Source organism: Oncorhynchus mykiss, chromosome 12 (assembly GCF_057628025.1).
Source record: "Oncorhynchus mykiss isolate SJ-2025 chromosome 12, ASM5762802v1, whole genome shotgun sequence".
In the NCBI taxonomy this organism is placed as follows: domain Eukaryota; kingdom Metazoa; phylum Chordata; class Actinopteri; order Salmoniformes; family Salmonidae; genus Oncorhynchus; species Oncorhynchus mykiss.
The window spans coordinates 69647245-69669996 of NC_143033.1; the positions used below are offsets into that span (position 1 = coordinate 69647245).

Sequence of the window (22752 nt, forward strand, 5' to 3'; positions counted from 1 at the left end):
TGTGTGGTTTAATGGGTGTGGGTGTGTGTGTCCACACTATGTGTGCTTCTGTGTGTGTACCTGAAAGTGGGGTTCGTTGAGGATACGCGTGAGCTCTGCTGCGCTGTTGCTTTGGTGTGTGAAGGGACTCAGCTCTCTGAGGATCTCCTCGACCAGCTCTACGTTGTTGTCCCTCACCGCCTCCAACCTGGTCTCTTCCAGACTCTCTGGCTCCTACGGGACATTTAAAAAAAAATGTTTTATATATATATATATATTTTTAAATTAAACATTTATTTAACTAGGCAAGTCAGTTAAGAACATATTCTTATTTACAATGACAGCCTACCAAAAGGCCTCCTGTGGGGAGGGCGGGCTGGGATTAAAAATACAAATACATTCAATAAAATTATAGGACAAAATTACACGACAAGAGAGACACCACAACACTAAAAGGAGACACAAGGAGACATAAGGAGACACACACACCTATACTTTTATTTGAATACATATTTGACATACAAATGTATACTTATTAAAGACATGATCTGGAACGTTTTATTTATTTTTTTGAACCTCCCGCTTTGGGCTGGATGTGTCAATGTGCAGTTCATACATGCATAATCTATGAGCAGAATTACTGTTTTACCTCAATAAGCTACGAAATCCCTAGTTTGAAAGCGGCTGTTTTTCTGGAAGCTGTGCTGCGACATTTTTCCTACATTTTCTGCCACGTGGGTCAGCCCCCTAACAATTTGAGTTCTAGCCAATGTTCTTCAGCCCCTCACCATTTGAGTGACAGCAAGCAAAATGTGCACACAATTTGCAGAACTACTGGCTACAAACTATACAAAAGTATTGGAGAATCTCTTTAGGATGGAAATAAGTATGCTTCAGAATGGTTTTGGGTACTTTAAAAATAGTAAGTACACATACTTTGCACCTTAAAATATATATAGAAATCTCTCTATTTATTTTTTGTACTTTATTAGTTCTCTGTGACTTTTATCTGACTTTTATCTGAACCTGCCTAAACTATTTTTCATCAAAGTAGAGTGGAAGCCATTAATATTTCACAGAAGCTCCAAGATCCGCCCAAAATGTCCTGGCTGGCTGGCTGACTGACTTTCCCTTTGAAGTTCATTCACAGAAGGAATTGAGTTCAAAGTCAGCTGATCATGTCTTTAATGTAAAAGCAGATGTTTGAAAGTAATTCTTGAGAGAATTAGTGGACATTAACAACTGAAGGGATGGGCCAGACACAACCCTGAGGTCTGGGACTGAGTGGCATCTGGCACCAGCCAGGAATTTAGGCTTCTAGCCCAGTGGTTGTCATAAGAGCAAATTTAGGATCACCCTATCCTTCCTTAAACATAAACTTACTATGAAGAGGGATTAAGCAAATCTGTACTGGGATCAACACTTAAGGGCAAGGCGACTCACCTACACAGAGTATATGGGCCTCACTGCCAGACCAAAACTGTAATTTAAACTCTTTGGTAATCATACCACCTGGTGGACTAGGAGTGCACACACACCTTATATCTGGTTCATTGACAAACTGTGCTTAAAGGCAAATCAATGTCAGGCCTCCATTAGGAGTGCTATTTTTAGTCTGGGCTGTCACTTCTCATTTCCCCTGTAGGGGAGAGTGTGTGTGTGTGTGTTTGTGTTTGTGTGTGTGTGTGTGTGTGCGTGTGCGTGTGTGCGTGCGTGCGTGCGAGAGAGAAAGCTTATAAGAAATCCCGCTACGCCCTCCTACGAACCATCAAACAGGCAAAGTGTCAATACAGGACTAAGATCGAATCGTACTACACCAGCTGAGAAGCTCGTCGTATGTGGCAGGGCTTGTAAACTATTACAAAATACAAAGGGAGAGCTTCCCAGTGACACGAGCCTACCAGACGAGCTAAATAACTTATATGTTCGCTTCGAGGCAAGAAACACTGAAACATGCATGAGAGCATCAGCTGTTCCGAACGACTGTGTGATCACGCTCTCCGCAGCCGATGTGAGTAAGACCTTTAAACAGGTCAACATTCACAAGGCTGCAGGGCCAGACGGATTACCAGGACGTGTACTCTGAGGATGCGCTGACCAACTGGCAAGTGTCTTCACTGACAATTTCAACCTCTCCCTGTCTGAGTCTGTAAAACCAACATGTTTCAAGCAGACCACCATAGTCCCTGTGCCCAAGAACACTAAGGTAACCTGCCTAAATGACTACCGACCCGCAGCACTCACATCTGTAGCCATGAAATGCATTGAAAGGTTGGTCATAGCTCACATCAACACCATATCCCAGAAACCCTAGACCCACTCCAATTTGCATACCACCCCAACACCTTGACAAAAGGAACACTTATTTGAGAATGCTATTCATTGACTACAGCTCAGCATTCAACACCATAGTGCCCTCAAAGCTCATCACTAAGCTAAGGACCCTGGGACTAAACACCTCCATCTGCAACTGGATCCTGGACTTCCTGACGGGCCACCTCCAGGTGGTAAGGGTACGTAACAACACATCCGCCATGCTGATCCTCAACGAGGGGGCCTCTCAGGGATGCGTGCTCAGTCCCCTCCTGTACTCCATGTTCATTTGACTGCATGGCCAGGCACAACTCCAACACCATCATTAAGTTTGCCGATGACACAACAGTGGTAGGCCTGATCACTGACAATGATGAGACAGCCTATAGGGGGGAAGACAGAGACCTGACCGTGTGGTGCAAGGACAACAACCTCTCCCTCAACGTGATCAAGACATAGGAGATGATTGTGGACTACATGAAAAGGAGGACCGAGCACGCCCCCATTCTCATCGATGGGGCTGTAGTAAAGCAGGTTGAGAGCTTCAAGTTCCTTGGCGTCAACATCACCAACAAATTATCATGGTCCAAGCACACCAAGAGGGAAAGAGGAAAAGATTAAACATATTCCCCCTCAGGAGACTGAAAAGATTTGGCATGGGTCCTCAGATCCTCAAAAGGTTTTACAGCTGCACCATCGAGAGCATCCTGACGGGTTTCATCACTGCCTGGTATGGCAACTGCTCGGCCTCTGACCACAAGGCACTACAGAGGGTAGTGTGTATGGCCCAGTACATCACTGAAGCCAATCTTCCTGCCATCCAGGACCTCTATACCAGGCGGTGTCAGAAGAAGGCCCTAAAAGTTGTCAAAGACTCCAGCCAGCCTAGTCATAGACTGTTCTCTCTGCTACCGCACGGCAAGCAGTACCGGAGCGCCAATGTGACAAATACAATTTGATTTGATTGGAGAGAGCGAGAGCGAGAGAGATCCCTCCCATCATCTGACATCAAAGCGGTCCAGCAGCAGTCATTAGTGCCGGGGCATGACAGTTCCACATCCTCAGATGTCGACTAGTTTGAGATCATATTACCCTCTTCATCAGTCCTCCTTGACACAAGAGATTACCTCATTTAAATAATTACATTTACTGGCCCCAGCTCATCATGAATAAATGAATAACAAAATGATCAAGACCTGTTGTGCTTTAAAAAAAAAAAGAAGATACGTCTTTGTAGCCTTTGTTCCAGAACATCCCTCTGTATTTCCAAAAACAGTACCCAGACACTTCCCCTTTAATCACTGAGCAACTTCAATTAAAAGGTGCACAACCCTTCTCCTTGGGGACCATTCATTAAACAAAAGGCTAAACACCCAATTTATTTCTTAAGCAATTGAATGATTCCCCTTGCTGTCTCTTTTGTTCACAGCCGTGGTTTCCATTTCCCCTCAGCCATGTAGAGTGTTGTAATGACTTACAGCTTTCACTGCTATTTTCCTTTGGTAATAAATCCTTGAACGGATTTTTGGAAAGGTTGATCTGTCTCACCTTTTTTTTTTAAATACATGTCGGCAGAAGGGTATCAGTTGCAATTACATGCTGTGATGCCTCTCACCTTTTGTAGAATGCATGTTCAGAGGGAGGGTGTCAGTTCCCATGGCATTGTCTCTGTTGCCATACAGGGTTTTGAGTTTGTGAAGGCTTGAATGAGTTATAGCTTCTGGGAACGTGCAGTGTTTTTTTGGGCACTGATATTTCTTGGTTTTAGGACAGTGTGCCTTATTCAATCACTCTCTCTGGTTTGTGTGTGTATATGTGTGTGTGTGTATGTGTGTGTGTGTGTTTGTTAGTGTGTGTGTAATCCTACGTACTAGATATTTAACCTTTCTCTGGATCACTACGAGGCTCTCTGTAGGCCTGTGTGTGAATACATCCTGCCATGTTTGAATGTGTGTGTACTAGGTCTCTCTCTTTCTCACCACGGGACTGTCTATGATGCCCTTGAGGAAGATGAGGTCCAGGTCATTGGCGGTGGTGGAGCTGTTGCTGTCACTCAGGGTATCCAGGACCTGGGGGGGTACCGCTATACACAGAGACGCAGAAACACAATTACAGATTCAGAGGAATGAGTTACACCCAGCTTCACACAGAGACGCAGAAACACAGATACAGATTCAGAGGAATGACTTACACCCAGCTTCACACAGAGACACAGAAACACAGATACAGATTCAGAGGAATGAGTTACACCCAGTTTCACACAGAGACGCAGAAACACAGATACAGATTCAGAGGAATGAGTTACACCCAGCTTCACACAGAGACGCAGAAACACAGATACAGATTCAGAGGAATGAGTTACACCCAGCTTCACACAGAGACGCAGAAACACAGATACAGATTCAGAGGAATGACTTACACCCAGCTTCACACAGAGACGCAGAAACACAGATACAGATTCAGAGAAATGAGTTACACCCAGCTTCACACAGAGACGCAGAAACACAGATACAGATTCAGAGGAATGACTTACACCCAGCTTCACACAGAGACGCAGAAACACAGATACAGATTCAGAGGAATGACTTACACCCAGCTTCACACAGAGACACAGAAACACAGATACAGATTCAGAGGAATGACTTACACCCAGCTTCACACAGAGACACAGAAACACAGATACAGATTCAGAGGAATGACCTACACCCAGCTTCACACAGAGACACAGAAACACAGATACAGATTCAGAGGAATGACTTACACCCAGCCTCACACAGCGACATAGGACTGAGTTCAGGACTGACCCTTGTAAAGAGGAAAGACTCACCCTTTTGCGAAGGCAAGTCCAAATTAAAGTCACCGTTTTGGAGGAGTTATCACATTTCTACAGCTAAGGTTCAGGAGGTTTTCCAGACCTTGTGATCTAAGCGGACCATGTGATCTATTTGTGGGCACCACAAATACTGTAAGAACCTTGAATGGATCATCAGTTTTTAGCTTTATCTCATAAAACCTTCAGCATGCAGCTAAATGTATAAAGTAAACTATTGTTTTACAGACTTTCAATTCAAATTTCCACCCCCAGTCAGCAAGCTCCCCAAGTTAAACACGATTTGTATCTGTACCTCTGCATTTCTGCACCCAGCTATGAGTGACTAAGCTATGAGTAACTAAACTATGAGTGACAAAGCCATGAGTGACTGACAATGTCATATATCTATATGACATTAGCATGTCGTTAGCATGTCACTCTCCAGTAAAGGATATAAGGACTTTAAAAATATAGTACCAGTCAAAGGTTTGGACACACCTACTCGTTCAAGGGTTTTTCTTTATTTTTTTAACTATTATCTACATTATATAATAACAGCGAAGACACCAAAACTATGAAACAACACATGTGGAATCATGTAGCAACCAAAGAAGTGTTAAACAAATCTAAATGTATTTTAGATTTTAGATTCTTCAAAGTAGCCACCCTTTGCCTTGATTACAGCTTTGCACACTCTTAGCATTCGCTCAACCAGTTTCACCTGGAATGCTTTTCCAACCGTCTTGAAGGAGTTCCCACATAAGGTGAACACTTGTTGGCTGTTTTTCCTTCACTCTGTGGTCCAACTTATCCCAAACCATCTCAATTGGGTTGAGATTGGGTGAACGTGGAGGCCAGGTCATCTGATACAGCACTCCATCACTCTCCTTCTTGGTCAAATAGACTTTACACAGCCTGGAGGTGTGTTGGGTCATTGTCCTGTTGAATAACAAATGATAGTCCCACTAAGCACAAACCAGATGTGGTGGCGTATCGCTGGTTAAGTGTGCCTTGAATTCTAAATAAATCACTGACAGTGTCACCAGCAAAGCACACCCACACCATCATACCTCCTCCTCCATGCTTCACTGTGGGAACCACACACACACAGAGATCATCCATTCACCTACTTTGCGTCTCACAAAGACACGGTGGTTGGAACCAAAAATCTCAAACTCATCAGACCAAAGGACAGATGTCCACCGGTCTAATGCAAATTGCTTGTCCAAAGCAAGTTTCTTCTTCTTATTGGTGTCCTTTAGTAGTGGTTTCTTTGCAGAAATTCGACCATGAATGCCTGATTCACTCAGTCTCCTCTGAACAGTTGATGTTGAGATATGTTTGTTACTTGAACTCTGTAAAGTATTTATTTGGCTGCAATTTCTGAGGCTGGTAACTCTAATGAACTTATCCTGCAGCAGAGGTAACTCTTTGCTTATTTGAGTGATTCTTGCCATGAAATGGACTTGTTCTTTTACCAAATAGGGCTATCTGCTGTGCACCACCCCTGATTGGCTCAAACGCATTATGAAGGAAAGAAATTAAACAAATTAACTTTTAACAAGGCACACCTATTAATTGAAATGCATTCCAATTGACTACCTCATGAAGCTGGTTGAGAGAATGCCAAGAGTGTGCAAAGCTGTCATCATGGCAAAGGGTGGCTACTTTGAAAAGTCTTTAATATAATATAGATTTGGATTTGTTGAACACTTTTTTGGTTACTATGTGATTCCATATGTGTTATTTCATCGTTTTTATGTCTTCACTAATATTCCACAATGTAGAAAATAGTAAAAATAAAGAAAAACCCTTGAATGAGTATAGTTAGTCACAATCAATCGCCTGTATACTATAATGTCATAGTATCTCATATATGATCTGCCCAAGATCTCAGTTGACCATCTTCTGCTACTGATTAAAAACAGTCAATTTTGTGGTATCGCTCTAACAGAGAAAACAAAAGTGGGGTACGGCACTTGAACTATGCTCACGAGGCATTTCTAAGTTATATTCTTCAAGAATCAATGGGTACATATCATTCATTTATAAGTCAACAAATGGATGTAGCAACTCTAGATTGCCCTTTAATGTAAAGTGTGACCCAAGACTCCCTCCACCAAAGCCCAAAACGTACGCAGAAAAGATGGCGGGAGCTATATGGACAAGCAGTGAAAAATGGGTCTACTTCCAGGAAGTAACCGTGTCAGTTCAATCTCCATTTAGGGGCCACATTATATGGCTTCATTAAAGTAGACCTTTTCTGGTTGTGGCAGTGAGAAACTGTGGGTCTTAATGGCTGTGTGGTGTGTTTATGGATGTGGGTGTCATACAGAATGTGCGACGGCCCCATTTGTCAGAGCTACAGAGAAAGGTAATGGGCTGGGTAATGGAGGAGAGGAGGAAGAGGGGGATAGAGGAAGGAAAGGAGGGATGGAGGGAGGAAAGTAGGGAATGGAGGAAGGAAAGGAAGGGAGAGGAAAACAAAACTCACCAGGCTCTGTGCCAGTCGACGCCACAGGCATGTTGAGGCTTTAGTCAAACTGTGTCTGCTGTCGGCAGAGAGGAGAGGAAGAGAGAGAGAGAGAGAGAGAGCGATCTAGAGAGAAATATAGAGGAGGGGAACATTAATAAACATTTCGTTTAATCAAAAATTAATTTGAATTGAGAGTGTTCCCTCATGTGAGCCAGAACAGACATCCATTTTGAATGCAGTCGTCAGAGCTAAAAATGTATGGTAGAGGCCTTCAAGGATCTAAAAAATTGGACCCGTTCAGAAATGGACCTGGGGCTTTCCCATCCGGAACCGATATGCTTAAATTCATTAAAAAAATATAAAACTTGTTACGAACAGACCCGAGGACAACTAGACCCTTTCCGTATAGACCTGGTCAGATCCAGACCCGGTCCGATTTGATCCATTTTAAAGCTACTTAATTAACCTGAGCTGATAAAGCACGAGGGAGAGGAGGTAGAGAGAGGTGCAGGGGCCGTGCTGTGTGTGTAGGTTACTGCAGTTTCTCTCTCTCTCTCTCTCTCTCTCTCTCTACTGTAGTAGTCGCGTTCGGACCTGTAAGGGCTCTTCTGGACACGTCAGTTAAAATTACACATAACTGAGACCCGACAATCATATCAGATCCAACCCAGACCTGTGACATTATTTACAATTCTCGATCCAACCGTGTATTCGGGTACAAGTGGATCCATGAAGAGCTCTAATGTACAGTAACGATACACATTTACACCAGCATAGAATCCAACAGGTGCAAACAGGCATTTTTCTTAGTATAATATTCACCAGTAGGGAGTGCTGTTTTCCCATCAGCAGATTATATTCAAGTTTGAACGATGGACTACCAATAAGCACGGATGTTTTCCTTGATCTATATACACTGAGGGCACAATACATTAGGAGCACCTTCCTAACATTGAGTTGCGCCCCGTTTTGCACTCAGAACAGCCTAAATTCGTCGGGGCATGGACTCTAAAAGGTGTCGTAACCACTCCACAGGGATGCTGGCCGATGCTGACTCCAACGCTTCCCACAGTTGTGTCAAGTTGGCTGGATGTCCTTAGGGTGGTGGACCAGTCTTGATACACAAAAAAAACTGTTGAGAGTAAAAAACCCAGCAGTGTTGCAGTTCTGGCACCTACTAACATACCCCGTTCAAAGGCACTTATTTTGTCTTGCCCAAATTTTTTGCATTCTGAGCTAGAGGTCTTCACGAATGTACCTGTACCCGAATACCTGAGGCCTGATCCGGGAACCGAGCAGGTAGCGTGTTGTTGGACAATCATAAGTCATCAAAGCGGCAATAGGCTACAGTCATAGAGCCTCCATGTTGGGAAAAAAAGTTAGAAGATAGCTAGCTTAACGTTAACTAGCTCAACTAACTTCTCCCGGTTTGATGCAGTCATATCATATTTGATGATAAATAACCTAGTTATGGCAGCTATTAGTCTACTATAGCGCGAGTCGGCTTGGTTGGATGCTGTCTCTCGTCTCTCCCTCCCTGCTCTCGTTTCACTTGCTCACACAGTACGGCCGATCTCCCGCCTGCTAGAGCAGCATCTCTCTCTCCCTCCTCTCCCACACCCTTTATCAGCTCTGGCTAATTAAGGAGCTTTACTCTGATCCAATCGGACCGGGTCTGGATCCAACCAAGTTTATAGGAAACGGGCCTAGATGTCCTTGGGTCCGTTCAGAATGGATATCTATATAAAACACGTTTCATTTATGCATATCGGGCTCGGGTGGGAAAGGCCCAGTTCCATTTTGGAACGTGAAGACCTCTAATCTAAGCCTTTGTTTCGTATTTCTTCTAACCCTCCGGCGGTGTGCGGTGTTGATTCTCACGGGACAATGTAAGGAGACGCGAACAAGAGAGAAGGCCTGCTTCGTCACAGACAGAGTGGGCATCTGGTGTAGCTAATCCATTGTATCCATGACAACAGGCTCAATGTATGGTAAGAATGGGGAGGTGGGGGCAATAAAGGAGAACAAAAAGAGAGAGCAGAGCCCCCACCCCACTCCAGCAACACCCCACCAAAATACTGTCTCACCCCCCCCATGCACAGAGGCTATGTATATGTCGAATGCTGAAAGGAGATGGTTTAAGAGAGAGCGTGATACATAGAAAGAGAAAGAGAGAGAGAAAGTGAGAGTGAGACCAAAAGTGGGACAGTAAGAAGAAACCAGACAAAGAAGGACAGGGAGACAGAGAGTGAGAGAGACAAATGGGAGACTGAGAGGGAGGGAAGACAGACGGAGAGAGAAAGAGAGACAGAGAGTGTGCAATTGAGACATACAATGAGAGTTAGACAGCAAGACGAGAGAGTGCATGAGAGAGACACAGAAAGGGAGCGAGAGTCAAATTAAAGGAGCAGAATGAAGAGCAGAGAATTCTACTTAAGCAAACAATAATAATAGCCTGAGGCGTCAGACAGACAAATCAGGCAGATAAATGTACTCTACCAACACACTCAGGAAGCCATTTTGCTGCTTCACAGTGTTTTGATCACTTCTGCTCGACAGATATCGGCCAGATTCCCCTCATTTGCAGACTCTTCTGAGTCAGTGGTTGTTTGTTCAGGATCAAAACAACTCATGTTACTGGGCAACAAGACAGGCAGTAAGTCATGAGGAGGAGAATAGCATTCACATGAATGGCTCACATAGATTACACCTGCTTCTACCATTACTACATTTATTACACTTCTGTATTGGATATTTATTTGTTTAATCTGTTATATATATATATATATATATATACTTTTTTCTTTACTATTATAGGTACTACTCTTATTCTTGTCGCTGTTGTTTCATAACAGTTATGTGTATCACTTCACTTTGGCAACGTTTTGTTTTTCATTCGAGTCATTGAAGCATATTGCAGTTTCATTTGTAATCATCAACGACTTGATTACCAGGTGTGTCTCTGTGTTGGTTCTGGGCTGAAACAAAAGCCAGCATGACCTGTGAGTCCCGGTGACCAGAACTGTCAAGCAATGCCCCAGTAGTAAGTAGGCAGTGAACTTGATAGAAACAGTTGCCATGGCTAGGCCTCCGCTCACATTACGCTGTTCGGATGGTAACCGTTGTCATAGTGACATGCCTTTTGCACAAACCGATGTGACGTTAGAGGAGCCACAAGACAATAAATGCAGGATACATAAATGATCAAATATAACAATGAAGCACAGGTTAGAGTTACCCCCCTGTTTAAACGGTCGAAGCCTGTAGGGACTCCTACTGTAGGGGAAATAACACACCCCGACACATCCACCTCCTAAAACGGATTATTCGTAATGCAATCTACTCAAAGAGAATAATGATACAAGTGCCTTCAACTCTGGATTTCCATGAACTAACTCCCCTCCTCCTGGCTATTAAGACCTACTGCAAAACACAATCCTGACTTAATGTGCCGTGTGGCTGACTGTTAGGTGGACCGTTATGGTGGATGTACGTACATGTGAGGAGGCAGACAAGGATGGTATGTTTTTCTCCCAGGGCTTTTATTTGCAAAGTGGATATAAATAGGCGTCAAAGGTACTTACAGTATTTACAAAATGATTAACAGGAAGAAGAGCACCATAAGTCAGAGATCTGACCTAGCTAACTCATGCCTCAGTAGTGCCCGATAGCAATTAGCATGAGCAGCGGCAAGTATAGCCCAGCCGTCCCCTGTTTGGCCATGCCTTTAACCCATAATGTATCTCACCATCAAATCAAATGTATCTATACAGCCCTTGTTACATCAGTAGATGTCTCAAGGTGCTTATACAGAAACCCGGCCTAAAACCCCAAACAGCAAGTAATGCAGATGTAGAAGCACGGTGGCTAGGAAAAAGTCCCTAGGAAAAGGCAGGAGCCTAGGCAAAAACCTATATACGAACCAGGCTCTGAGGGGTAGCCATGGAATATACAATTTCACATGTCAATGCTTAGGCTACCAATAATCCTCTCCCTTGGACAATCAACAATTTGTCATGAACCACAACACAGTTTAAAAGCATGCCCTCTGGAACACACCCCCGTTTGTCTCCCACAATCTTCGACCAGGTAACACGAAGGACCATTCTACAATTACAATTGCAGTCAAGGACAAATAAAGTAAGGATTTACGTTACATTCGCCGTGATCCTGACAAAATCACTGTAGTTAGGATACAGGCGACTTTGAACATAATGGAAAGCATAATATGTGTGGAGCCGCAAACAAAAGATTGGGCAACAAACAAATGAATCGGCATGCCGACCACAAACTCTCGTGACCACACACGCTTCTTCTCTCGTACTGCTGATCTAAAGTCAAAATAGAGAACCACTGCTGCTGAAACATTTTTCATTTGTGACCTTTGAACTCAGTACCCCCTCAGTAGCCTATCAACACACCCCAGCCAGCTAATCCACGTGTCCCAGTCCACCTGCCTTACAGGTCTAGTCAGAGGGCAGTCCTGTGGTCAACAACAACACACTGACCAACAGTAGACCCATTACATACACAACACCGGTGACGAGTGGCTTTGGGCCTACTTATTACTCCCACAAACATTTGTTGAGGCATATTTTCCCACAGTAATACTGACAGTTGGTTTGATTTAGAATAGACAGTGGCGCCAATTGCATTTCATTAGATAAACAAAACTTGTGAATGTGATAAGGAGTGAAATTGTCATTGCTCATCTTCAAATAACATTTCATCTCAGAAGAAAGGTATGACTTGTCAAAACAGTCGTAGAAGAAACATACTGTATCTGTAAAATGGTAAGAAGACAAATGTGCCATGTATCTGTGAGTCCAGCCATACAGTATCTATCCTGTTAATTATTTAATTAGATGTGATGGTGTTGCAACATGTGTGCACTTGGCTGCCATTGGCCGATGGCTACCTTCTATTCATCCATCCCAGAGTACCAAGCCAGCAGCTCTCCTTTCCTCTCTGTCTGCTGGTCTGCTTTAATAAGCTAGGGCTGAAAATAGCCCCTCTCTAGGGAGAGCCACAACACACACACACAAATGCATGCTTGTATGCACAGTGTGCATATTCACGCAAGCATACACACAGACACACAGATGCCCAGTCCAATACCACCTATGCCAGAAATCCCAGGTTCCCCAGTATGCTATTCTCACACCAAGGACTGAGTGTGTTCGATCTGGTAGGCTATATTTGCCGACACTCTGACATCTCCTAGGGCTATCGACCTATAGATCTGTGGTGAGACAAGCCTAGCTCTCTGTAGGTATCCAGGGGCGTACGAGATGGACTGCCTCCTTTCTTCCCCGTCAGCCAGTTGCTATGACGATCTGCTAGTATAGTCTGCAGCCGCCATGGTGACCAGTAACGATGCTAAGGGAAAGGGACGCATATTTTCAGCGCATGGCGCATGTTATCGGGACTGCTGTGATGGGGAGGGGGAGCAGGGGGGACGTGGGTAGAGGAGCACCGTCAGCAGGGGTGATTCATCTAAGCTATACACACACACACACACACACACATGCACACACACACACACACACACACACACACGCACACACACACACACACACGCACGCACACACACACACACACACAGACACAGACACACACACACAGACACACACTGTTCCATCATTCCACCACTCATGCCAATGCTATAGGTGGGGAAACAAAGCAGCCTTCCAGCCTCCCCAGCTTGGGCACCCAAAAGAAGGACAAAGGTGTTTATGCCATGATGGGAGGTAGGCAACCAATGGGATGTACCGCTTTCTACCCGCCCCCTTTAATGCACATTCACACTGCTGCTAGGCATTGTTGTAAGAAGGAGAAGGTGGAGATAGAGAGGGAGTACATCTAGAGACATCTAGGGGCAATGTGGTTAATCAATCCATAAAGCCACTGATAGATGTGGTGGCTTGTTTGGCTTTTATGCACAAAATGTCCCCTAAGAGTGTATACATGGGGAAGATTAAACTAACACAAATATTAAGCAATGGTTGGAATGTCTGACCTAAACTATGCTCAAATAATTTAATGAAAATGTCCCTTTTTAGGAGCAAGTCTGTATGTGCAGATATTTCTTCTGTAATTGCATTAGATTATTATGTGTAGTCAGCTATTTTAATGGCAGAATGATGATGAGTTTGTACCATAACTTGGCAGATACAATGGCTGAATTATGATTCTGCCAAACAGTATGAAACAACATTAAAATGTATAGTTTTTTTTTATTTATATATATATATATATATATATATATATATAACTAGGCAAGTCAGTTAAGAAGAAATTCTTATTTTCAATGACGGCCTAGGAACAGCGGGATAACTCCCTTGTTCAGGGGAAGAACGACAGATTTTTACCTTGTCAGCTCGGGGATTCTATCTTGCAACCTTTTGGTTACAAGTCCGACGCTCTAACCACGAGACTACCTGCCGCCACATTTGCGCACTTAGCAAAGCAGTAAGCGTTACAATATGTAGCCTAACAATAACTAGAAGAGGCGTAGCTTAGGCCACTAACAATATTTGTTTATTTTATAATGTAACTAATGCAAATGGCTATAGCTAAACGAATGTGCCATTGAGATTGCGAAATAGTTGGGAAGAGATTTTCGATGTATCGATTATGAACTGATGCATAAAACAACGCTGGATTCAAAACGTTTTCAATTTAAATTATTATACACATTTCTTGCAACCAAAAACACCTGACATATATGGGGGATACAACCATACCAGGTCTGCATAATTTTCTGCGAAGAGACAGAATCATTAGATTGTTTTGGTACTGTCCATATGTAGCTTGTTTTTGCTCGCACGAATGGCCGAAGAATTGTAACATTTACCTGGTGCTAACTCTGCAGATAGCAATGCTGGGTGATTTAAAAAGGCATAGTCAATCGATCAATAATTTAATAATACTCTTAGCAAAAAAAAATGTTATCTTTAATTTACAATATGTAGAATCTATGAGAATAGAAAGGTTCAGAACTTTTGTTAAACATCACAGCACATTTGAAAAGTATATGGCGAAAAAAAATCTAAAACTGGACGTTCTTCAGAGATAGATGGGAGGGGTTGAGGGGAGCTGAAGGATGGGACTAAAAACAAACAAAAGATAACTATTGTAAAATAGATTGTATCCGTAAAATGTATATAGTATGTATAAGCTGAAAGTAGAAGCCTAAGTGTTGTTGTCCATTACTTTACTCCAATTAGGGGAGGGATGGTAGGGTTAGTGGAAAATAATACATTAAAATAAATATAAATATATATAATTTATATACAGTGTATATTTTATTCACAAAACAATATGGGGGATTGGAAACTATGCAGACAATTACATTGATGGAAGCAACAATCTATCTGCAATATTAAATCTGATCTACCCCCTAAAATAAAATAAAAATGAAAAGACAGACAGTAGGTAGGAAGTTGTGTTGTCTAGAGGATGTCTGGGGCAGCAAAAACCCACAGAATCTATGAGAGCAGCAGAGCCTCCACTGCTGTGGCCGATTCTCTGCCAGTCAATGTGACGTAATGGAACCGTTTCTCTCTCCACTGTTCATCCCAAATGAACTGATTTCATTTTTTCTCTCTGTGCTAACGTCAATTGGATAGAAAATAACCTAAAAAAAAAAAAACTTTAGAGAGCACCCAAAATATCCACTTGCTTTTTCTTCTATTGTACCTATTTTATCTCTTGACATAAAGAGATCCTGCTTACTGTACACTTACTGTAAACCAGCTCGGTATCTCTACTCCTAAATGTGAACCTTGCTACCACATGACCTGCCACAGTGCTCCTAGCCGATGGTAGATAATATGCAAGCTCAGCAATAACACACAGATCCCTATGGAGGTTTCCTTCCTCACCTCCCTCCCTCATGTTGACTCATATTGGGGGGGTTACGAACCGTAGGGCAGGACGCCCACTTGTGTAGTTAATAGCATCCTTCCACTCTTCTCCATCCCTCCCTCCCTTTGCCTTTCTCTATCCCTTTCTCCTCACTCATAATGGGCAGACCACGTGGGTAGTGCATATTCTCTCTTCTCTCTCCATCCTTCTCTTATCCCTCCACCTCCTCCCACGCTCCCATTCCTCTCCCCATCCTTTTCTCCCTCTCATCTCTCTCCCACCCCTCTCCACTTTTCTCCCTACCTCTCTCCCATCCCCCCCTCTCTCTCCCTCTCTCCATCCTTCTCATTATCCCTCTCTCTCCTCTCTCTCCATCCCTCTCTCCTTCCTCTCTCGCTCCCTCTCTCGCCTCCTCCACACACACGTCATGCTGTGGCCTCTTGTGCTAACGACACCATGTCCAGGCCCTAACGAGATCACACGCTGATGTGAACTCCATCTGCTCCCCTCATTGCCCCCCACCCCTCCCTACCCCCCTCTCATCCACCCCGCTCCCTAAGAGATAGGCTGCACGCCCCATCTGCTTGTGTCACAATATCTGTCCCCATCTCTCTAAAGACTATGGTGTGTGCATGGCTCCTATGAACACAGTGTGTTAGCCAGTCACTTTGCATTTTGTGGTTTGTCCCAAAGACTCAATTGAGAGAGCAAGAGAGAGTGATTGAGAAAAATATAGAAAAATTGATGTTTACTTTTAAGACATTGATCTCTTCAATTCCATTATTCAAATTACTGATAAGTCTTTACTTATCAATTAATCCCTGACATATTTTCAATAATAAATATGTTTTTTTTCACTGTCACCACACAATTATATGATTGGCTTCGAACTAATCACATGGTTTTACTCTAATCGGGCAGGGGAAATTGGATTTCCGTCATGGCAGGTCTATAATAGTGCAATACATTTGTAAAAGGACAGTCCACTTTCACTATCGTGCTTTAACCTATAGGATACAAAACTGAAAACCCAATGTTCCAAAGGTCTGATTCTTTCACCTGAGAAAACTCCTCCACCCCCAGATGGAGAGAAAGAGAAAGAGTGTGGTTAGGTGCGTCTTATAGCCTACATGACATGTGTGATTTTATGATACTACTGCACCTTGCCAAAAGTCTGCGCGTGCAGGTGGTGTGCGTGCGGAAGTGTAGGGACGAATTGTATTGTTTTGCTTGCAGCATGCACCAATATACCAGACTTTTCACGAATGGTATTCCCCCATTAACGAAAATACTGTATTACAAAACAGTCTTAATATTATTGTGTATTTAGATTGAATTAAAATGACTGAAGAGAACCGTTATCGTTGGTGCGTAGCCGATGGCTCACATCCACCACATATGGTACCCAGGTAGCCCACCAAAACGCTGGGGGTCAGCAACTGAGACAGAGAAACGCATACATAATGTATCTAACATAAATGTAATGCGAAAAACAATGTTGTATATTTTAATATAAATTGGGTTCGGTTAATCTATGTCTAGATCGCACCATTTGAGTATTTGCCTGACTATGTATCTACATTATCGGAATCACCTACTACTTGACTGCATGAAGCCCCCACACGTAAACAAAGCACAACGAAAAATATCTCAAATCAAATAGACCGTCTGCCATGCATTCCAATGAAAATATATCGTATACTTAAAAAACATAAAAACGCAATTTTACATAACGGGACTGCACTAACCTGTTCCGTCTCGTGGTCGCGTCGTTGTCTCCGTTTAATATGAAATCTCTGAACAGCTACTGATTGTCAAACCACTGTAAAGTCGTCGCGATGGAGATTTAAACGGGCAATGCACTTCTTTCCTCAATGTGGGCCCCACCAACTACGTACGGTCATAGCGTAGAATAGATATATTGTCTTTTTAACAGTCTTTCTAAACTAGAAAACAAATAATTATTACAGACCCATTTCATGTTTTTACAATAACAAATACAGACAATTATCTACAATAAGTAGAGAACACACAAATATTCTTGACGCTAATAATTGACTACCATTACATGTCATGAATTTACATGATTTTCATCACATGAGCTGTGTGTAATCCTTACGCTTCCAGTGAATATTCATATTTTAACCCACGTTTGTTTGGGTTAAAGCCAATCTCTAAATTGTGCAGAGTATTATTGAAGTATCATACACAATGGCGTAATGTGTCCTTTTTGCTTTGGTTATGATAAGGTAGGACAGGGCATCTATGAGTCACATTCCTCAGAAAGCATGGCTATTCCGTCCGTTGAAATGGCAAATGAGCAAATAGAAATCTTACGGATTGTGGCTTTAATGGAACTGAATCGTCGAGATCTCTCGAAAATGCTATACATCCATATGCTCTTCAACTCATGCAACACACTATTGCAAACATGCTAAGTAAATAATTGCTAAGTAAATTATTGTACTTATATCGTGTATACAAGTTTGTAATATGTCGTCGGATTATACAATATGTACTCCATTATAATATATGTATTTCAGAAAAACATGATTTACTCATTCAATCAGTGTTCACATTGTATTCACCCTGCACTCATGTTCATGTCAGGTACCTGCCTTACATGAGTGACATCTACTGGACGAAGATAAGTATTACAGTTAAGAGGTATATCATCTGCATATTGATCGTGATGAGACATCAGCGTTAGGCAGAATGTACACAGCCTGATGTCTAGTACTTGCACCAGACACAACCGATGTCTGATTTTCAGGCCGCCTAGTAGAAGACACCCAAAAGCTTTACAGTAACATGGTTTGGAAAGCTCCTCACTTACATTTTCAACTAGATTGAATGTCTTCTGCTCATCAACAAATGATTTTACATCCGAGAGATCGTTTTAAAACACCACAATAATGTTGACTGTAAGAATGAATGAGACGCAATCATCTATTTTGTCATAGCCATCCATTAAAACTTTAATCACACACAATGCATTTATACAGTACCAACCATAAAAGATAATTCTCTGTTATTAAGACACACAGCAGTGATGGTTACACATGATTTCATCAATCATTATATATATTGTATTCTATATCTTAATTCAATAATTCATTATGTACAACTGTCTTCATGTGAAGAAATGAGTCAGAGACTTCGTGTGTGAGAGAGAGAGAGAAGTCCGAGAGAGAGGGAAAGCGGGGGAAGGAGGGTTCGGTATTTCAGGTAGATTTTTTACGTTGTCTTAAAAGGTCTGTGATGGTCATTGGTTGTGGTCAGGGGTCAGAGGGGGAGGTGGTTGTGGGAACACTGGTCGGCCTCTCCAGCTATTGGTGGACACCTGGGGAGAATGCCCAACGAGGACGAGGAATCACCACATGTAGGAGTCGTCATATCTGGAGAGAGAGCGAGAGAGAGAGAGCGAGAGAGAGAGAGAGAGAGAGAGAGAGAGAGAGAGAGAAGGGAACAATGAGTCCTGGGGGAATTAACATTTGGTTTAATCCTGGGCTACCCAAAGGCAGACCTACTAAAGGTTGTGCATGCCAGTCTTTTCCTGTACAGTAGGTGTATGTAGCCGATAAAGTGACAATTCTTTGACACGACACTATCGAAATAACCCCAGAAACAAAGAGATATCAGTCTTTGCACCTGCCGTTGAAATTGTATTGGAAATGTTTGATATCTTTGATGGACTGACCTTGATCTCTGGTCTCTCTCTGCATTGTTGCCAAACAGCAACTCTGACATCACTCCTTCCTGGGTGGACCTCTTACCGTACCTAGAAAAAAAATGGAAGGAAGAGAGGGAGAGAGAGAGAGAGAGAGAGAGAGAGAGAGCAAAGACTGTCAAACCTCCACTCCACTCTCAGCATTCTGCAGGAGGATCCCGCTTCTCAATGACAGGTAGAACATTTTGCTGTCTGAATGTGTCTAAAGGTGTCCAGGTAGCTGTCTGAGGTGTGTGTCATGGGAGATGGGTGATGTAATTATGTGTACATGTGTGAAACTTGAGCATGTCATCCCACAAACTCCCACAGACACTGGAGCCACCTGACAAGGCCAATTAGAGTCAGAGCTCCTTTCCTCTGAAAAGATGCTGTTCGAGGCCTTTCTTGTTCAACTACCAAAGATACTGAGGGTTTTTAATGGCACGATAATGTAGTCCTCTGTAGTAAGGTAGGTAATAGACTGAGACACTATCTAATTGTTTTTCTTTCCGGTGTGTTTGTCTGTTGGTGTATAAGCATTCCTTGCACAGATAAATGTATGTACAAACGATCAATTTCTCTTTGAAATTTAAATTGGAAGTTGAATATTGGGCTAGAATTCCTTCCTCTGTGGGGAAAACGTTTTGAGTGGAAAATGTTAACTTTCCCATCATGCCACCTAACCTGGAATTCATAAATGTTTTGTTTTATTTAACTAGGCAAGTCAGTTAAAGAACAACTTCTTACTTACAATGACAGCTTAGGAACAGTGGGTTAACTGCCTTGTTCAGAACGACAGATTTGTTCCTTGTCGGCTCAGGGATTTGATCTAGCAACCTTTCTAGTTATTGGCCTAACGCTCTAACCACTAGGCTACCTGTCGCACTTTCATAGCAGCTGTGCAATTTCACACTCCAATTCAACCCCACACGGGCACTCCAAAGTGATGCCAGTGAAGTGGAGGGAAGCATGATCAACCACGCCTTCTGAGGCAATCTCACCTTCTCCATAGACAGGCGGTTGTTACAAGAAGTAAAAGGGAACCATCGTTGTCAGACCATGCTCTCATCTCTCCACTTAGAAACCGCTTTGTGAGGATGCAGAAGACAATATTACTGTTATATATTTTGGATTCCAGGAAAATCCGTGCTCTTGCTGCAGTCAAATCTTCTCTGCTGTTCAAATAGCATTCCCGAATGATCATTCATATTTGGTGGCAGGTAGCCTAACGGATAAGAGCTCTGGGCCAGTATCCGAAAGGTCACTGGTTTAAATCCCCAAGTCGACAAGGTGACAAATCTGCCTATGTGCTCTTTGAGCAAGGCACTTCACCCGAATTGCACCTGGAAGTCACTCTGAATAGAGTGTCTGCTAAATTACTAAAATGTTAAATGTAGTCCAAGGATTTATTATGACAGACAAGAAGAACAAACTCCACCAAATGTCATTCCTCTTGGACTATATAGTTCTGACCTACACCATTCCAGTATATTTTTTGGTTGTCATCCAAGCCATTGCTATATTATGACAACTTAAATGTGGATGCTCTATGATAATGGATTGTAAAAGAGTAAACATTTTGCCCTCTAAGTTGAATGTAATAGGGTTGGATATATTTTCTTAAAGATCAATGGCCTATTTGAATATCATGAATAATATCAGGTGTGCCTGATTCAGTGCCATTTCAGCATAAGACATAGACCACCTATTCAACCCAGACATCACCATATCAGTATAGAATATGTTATTAGGGAACCTGCAGGCACATAGGGATCCATCATTTGATTTGGAGAGTTCACGTGGGTCTGTCTTCACAGGTTTGATTGCTATGGCATTATTTATATGGAGAGCCTAAAGCTTTTTTGAGCCTAATGCCCTGTAATAAAATGTAGAAAATATATATCATGGTATACGGAGCATTAGGAGCGTGTGGCAAAAAAATAAGAGCAGAAAACTCAGCGGTCACTGTCACAGTAGACTAACCTAGATTGGAATAAAAATGAAAAACAACTCCATTTGCCATAAAAAAAAAAAACGAAGTCTGTGGTTTATAATAAGCCTAAAGCTTTTTGAGAGTGCCCTGCAATAAAATGTTGAAAATATATATATAATGGTATATGGAGCATTAAGAGCTTGTGGCAAAAATAAGAGCAGAAAACTCAGCGGTCACTGTCACAGTAGACTAACCTAGATCGGAATTAAAATGAAAAACAGTTCAATTTGCCATATAAATCGAGGTATGTGGTTTATTATAACTTAATAGACAAAATGTCCTCTGATGTTAGGACTTAGGACTAATTTAAATAGAAAAGCTGCTACGTAGAGTGCGAGCACGGTCTGCTTACCTCTGTCTCGTGATCAGATTGATGTAGTGTCTGAGCGCGGTATAGTATTTGGCCAGCTCTTCAGGAGGCGCGTCTTCTCCAGGGTTCTCCGGTTTAGGTGGGTAGGCGTCCACGAAAGTCCCGAGACACACCAGCACGCACAACACCAAGGCGACCAAGACGGTCCAGGGTTTCAGTATAATGGCCATCTGTGGTCAGGAGAAGGGGGTTAGGGAGCACGTGATTGTTAAATGTTAAAAAGCCTCAACGGAGATAAATAATCTAGGCTAAATAGCCCACCAATCAATATTACACCAATTTCAAAGATGAGCAGGCATCCTAATAAGTAATAGGAATGAGTTTGAAAGGGAACAAGCAACAAGTATAACAGCAGAAATAATTGGTAAAGTTGACCAATTATATTCAATTTCCCCTTTGAAACATGTATTCGCTATAATTCACTAGTTATTGGTAAAAGAGTGGGCTATTCAACATGACCATGATTTATTATGCAATTGTCAAATATTTGCAACTGTTATAGAAATCACGACTTTATCCACATTTCATTTGCGCAACTTTCGCGCCGTAGCTGTCCGTGGTTCTGAAAAGCCTTTTCTGGTATTTTCTAACATTTTCCACCCAACTCCAGTTGGGAAAACGATTCTCGCTGTAGGTTGCAACATGCAGATCTCTGCATAGGTGATCGGACCATTCCCGTTTTTTTCAATGACGAACTGCACAAATAGCTACTCATTTTTTAAATGTCCAAATATGCAAAGAAATGTGAGCGTCCGCATCATGAAAGCTTTAAAAGTAATATACAAGTAAAACCAGCAAACATTTAAAATTCACAAGACTAAAAGTTGTTCTTACTTTCAGAAGACTTGACGTGAGCTTTACAAGTAGTTAAGACAACGGGTGTCTGTGTCCAGCAGTGTGGATTCTATTGCTTGGATTCGGCAATGTTCCCTTTTCAACTGGTGTCTTTGCAGCAAATCGCTGGTCTTTTGTTTCACTCCAACACAAGGGGGTTTATATACCCATCGTCGCCTCGTCCACCGGGTGAGAGGGGTGGCTGTGATGGTGAGAAGGGGGATGTGGGCATAATACCGACGTCACCTGATGATTAACATATTACTAATGCATCACCCTAGTCGAACTATGTGGGTTTACGCAATTTTAATATCTGACTTATGCTATAAGGACACAAGGGCAATTTGGATCACACCTGTCCTATTGACAAACCAATGGAATGATGTCAAACAATTTG

General features: G+C 42.5%; 2 protein-coding genes across 3 annotated transcripts in view; both read right to left on the bottom strand.

Annotated features, from left to right (window-relative positions):
* The window catches only part of mpp2a (MAGUK p55 scaffold protein 2a), a 29558-nt gene extending 12248 nt beyond the window's left edge, over window positions 1-17310 (bottom strand). The window contains exons 1-4 of one of the 2 annotated variants that reach the window (XM_021624636.3): window positions 17198-17310; window positions 7599-7703; window positions 4272-4375; window positions 61-213 (exon numbers count right to left, since the gene is read on the bottom strand). In XM_021624636.3, the coding sequence (XP_021480311.1) occupies window positions 61-213; window positions 4272-4375; window positions 7599-7629 (288 nt within the window). In that variant the 5' untranslated portion in view covers window positions 7630-7703; window positions 17198-17310. Of the gene's footprint in view, window positions 1-60; window positions 214-4271; window positions 4376-5825; window positions 6114-7598; window positions 7704-17197 lie in introns of those variants that run through there. The other variant, XM_090193138.1, reaches the window with a different exon arrangement.
* Window positions 17311-18401: 1091 nt separating this feature from the next.
* LOC110538067 (peptide YY) lies at window positions 18402-22491 on the bottom strand. The gene is made up of 4 exons (XM_021624637.3): window positions 22356-22491; window positions 21504-21691; window positions 19150-19230; window positions 18402-18847 (listed from the first exon to the last, which is right to left on the bottom strand). Exons 2-4 carry the CDS (start codon window positions 21689-21691, stop codon window positions 18823-18825), a joined length of 294 nt encoding a protein of 97 aa, XP_021480312.1. The 5' UTR covers window positions 22356-22491; the 3' UTR covers window positions 18402-18822.
* Window positions 22492-22752: the final 261 nt, after the last annotated feature.